This window comes from Trichechus manatus, unplaced genomic scaffold (genome assembly GCF_000243295.1).
Source record: "Trichechus manatus latirostris isolate Lorelei unplaced genomic scaffold, TriManLat1.0 scaffold00074, whole genome shotgun sequence".
NCBI classification, from domain to species: domain Eukaryota; kingdom Metazoa; phylum Chordata; class Mammalia; order Sirenia; family Trichechidae; genus Trichechus; species Trichechus manatus.
In genome coordinates this window covers 7835109-7837392 of record NW_004444010.1, presented here as the reverse complement: position 1 = coordinate 7837392, position 2284 = coordinate 7835109, and the positions used below count along the sequence as shown (strand labels likewise).

Genomic DNA, 2284 nt, shown 5'->3' with positions numbered 1-2284 from the left:
ACATAAATATCCCACAATGCATTAAAAAAGACTGAAAGGAAATACATCAAAATACTAACTGTACTTGTAATAAGTAGTGGGATTCAAGAGACTTTTTTTACTCTCTTTTTCTTATTTATCAGTTTCATGGTTCAAATCTGATTTAATATGGAAGGTATTATACAGACTTTATATTTTTAAGGCAACTCTTTTTCTCCCCGAAGATTAATAGCTCTTGATTTTAAAACAGCATTCCATATTAAAATCAACTTTCTATAGGAACAATCAGGTTTTACCTGCTTATCTCACAAGCCACTCTTCCTTTCATCTCTATGACATCAGAAGAAGTAGCAAATCCCAGCCTTCTTAAAACTCGTTTGCGGCATTTGAGTTCATCCATTTGTAGGACAGTTCTTGCTTTCTTCAGTTCTCGCTTTGCGGATTTAATATCTGTTTCAATCTAAGGCATATAAAAGCATAAAGGAAGTTCAATAATAAAGTGAACAATGTAAAATGGTATTTACTCATAAAACAACAACTATTTTATAAGGACATCTTTCAACATACTTGTCTGTATACACTTAAATGCCAGAAGAGGGAAAATGTAGGAGTTTCTTAGATGCCTTCCCAGGATATTACTCAAGAGGAATGATGTATCTAAAAAGTTATCAAATATTAGCTAAAGAGTTAAAAATATGGAAAATAGAAAATGTTCCTTCAAAATTTTAAGGCAATGCAGGGAGATATCAGGAGTTGTCAAAAACTTAAAAGTTTGGGAATACAGAATGACCTTTGCTTAAATGAGGAGGGAGGGGAGGGAGGTCCAGGAGAAGCAGAGTTGCGAAGTCCTGAGCTAGATGAGGTAGGCTGCAGAGGGTAGAAAAAGTCAGTCATGAATTAGAATGGGCTCTCCCAAGACACCATTCAATGGACAATTAATCATGCTCCTAAAGTGTAAGTCCCATCAGCTCCAGCTTTTTCATCCTGAGGAAATCAGGAGGTAGCTTAGAGAACAGGTAAAGGAAGGATAAGAGTATATAAATCTTATATCTCAACTACCTATATTTCCCTCATGATGCCCTGAAAAGTCTTCCTTTTTTTGTCTTCAAAGTTATATCAAAAATTTCCAAAATTGGAAATGTTTTTAGCAAATACAATAGGTCTTTACTCTATTGACAGAGCTGAAAGCTTAAAATGCAAATATATCCTGAAGTCATAGTTTAGAATAGGTGAGTTTTAAAATGCACTTAATCAGTAAACATTATACACTTCTTAACTGACAAGAGTACAGTAGTAGAAGAACAAGAATACACTGGAATCCTGAAGTGGAGGTTTCAAATTCAGAAAAAACCAACAGAAAGAAAGAAAAGTTTGGGTTTTCAAATGATGAAATTCAAAGACTTTAGAATTTGGCAGAGGGTTCATTAAGCTTCAACTGAGGAAGAGAAATGATAAAGTCAACGACGGTGGTCATTATCATAATGGCAACTGATTATTTATTTAGAGCTTACTATGCACCCTATTTCTAATGCTTTACATTATTTCAGTCCATTCTTATAGCAATCCTGTGTGTAAGGTATTAAATCTGCATTTTAAAGATGAGAAAACTGAGGCACAGTAAACTGGCCAAGATCAGGGAGCTAGTGAGGGATAAAGATGGGGTTCAAAGCCAAGTTATCAGATTCTGGAATCCAAGCTCTTAGCAACTATTTATATTGCTCTGAACACGTGTTGTCATAATACTATGAGGGTACGAAGCAATCCAACTTCACCCTATCATATGCCCTTTAATTGAATAAATAAAATGTGGTATAGCCACATAATGGATTATTAAAACAAAACAAAACCCGTTGCCACTGAGTCGATTCCAACTCATAGCGACAGAGTAGAACTGCCCCATAGGGTTTCCAAGGAGTGACTTGTGGACTGGAACTGCTGACCTTTCAGTTAGGAGATGAGTTCTGAAGCTCTGTGCCACCAGGGCTCCAATGGATTATTATGTGGCCATAAAAAGGAATGAAGTACTGATTCATGCTACAACATGATCCTTGTGCTAAATGAAAGAAGTCACACAAAAAAGGCCACATACTGTATGATTCCATTTATGTGAAATGTCCAGAATAGATAGTAGTGACGGTCATACAAATCTGTGAATATACTAAAAATCACTGAAATGCATACTTTCAAAGGGTAAAGTCTATGTTATGTGAATTATATCTCAATGAAAAGACAGAAAAAAAATACTGCATTTAAGAACATACATCAAAGTTTAGTAAAATGAGCTTCATTTTGCTTTAATCAAAAG

General features: G+C 35.0%; 1 protein-coding gene across 1 annotated transcript in view; it reads right to left on the bottom strand.

The window, feature by feature from the left end:
• The window catches only part of MTREX (Mtr4 exosome RNA helicase), a 131328-nt gene that overhangs the window by 27700 nt on the left and 101344 nt on the right, over positions 1-2284 (bottom strand). The window contains exon 20 of the mRNA XM_023734962.1: positions 276-439. Coding sequence (XP_023590730.1) covers positions 276-439 — 164 coding nt within the window. The remainder of the gene's footprint in view (positions 1-275; positions 440-2284) is intronic.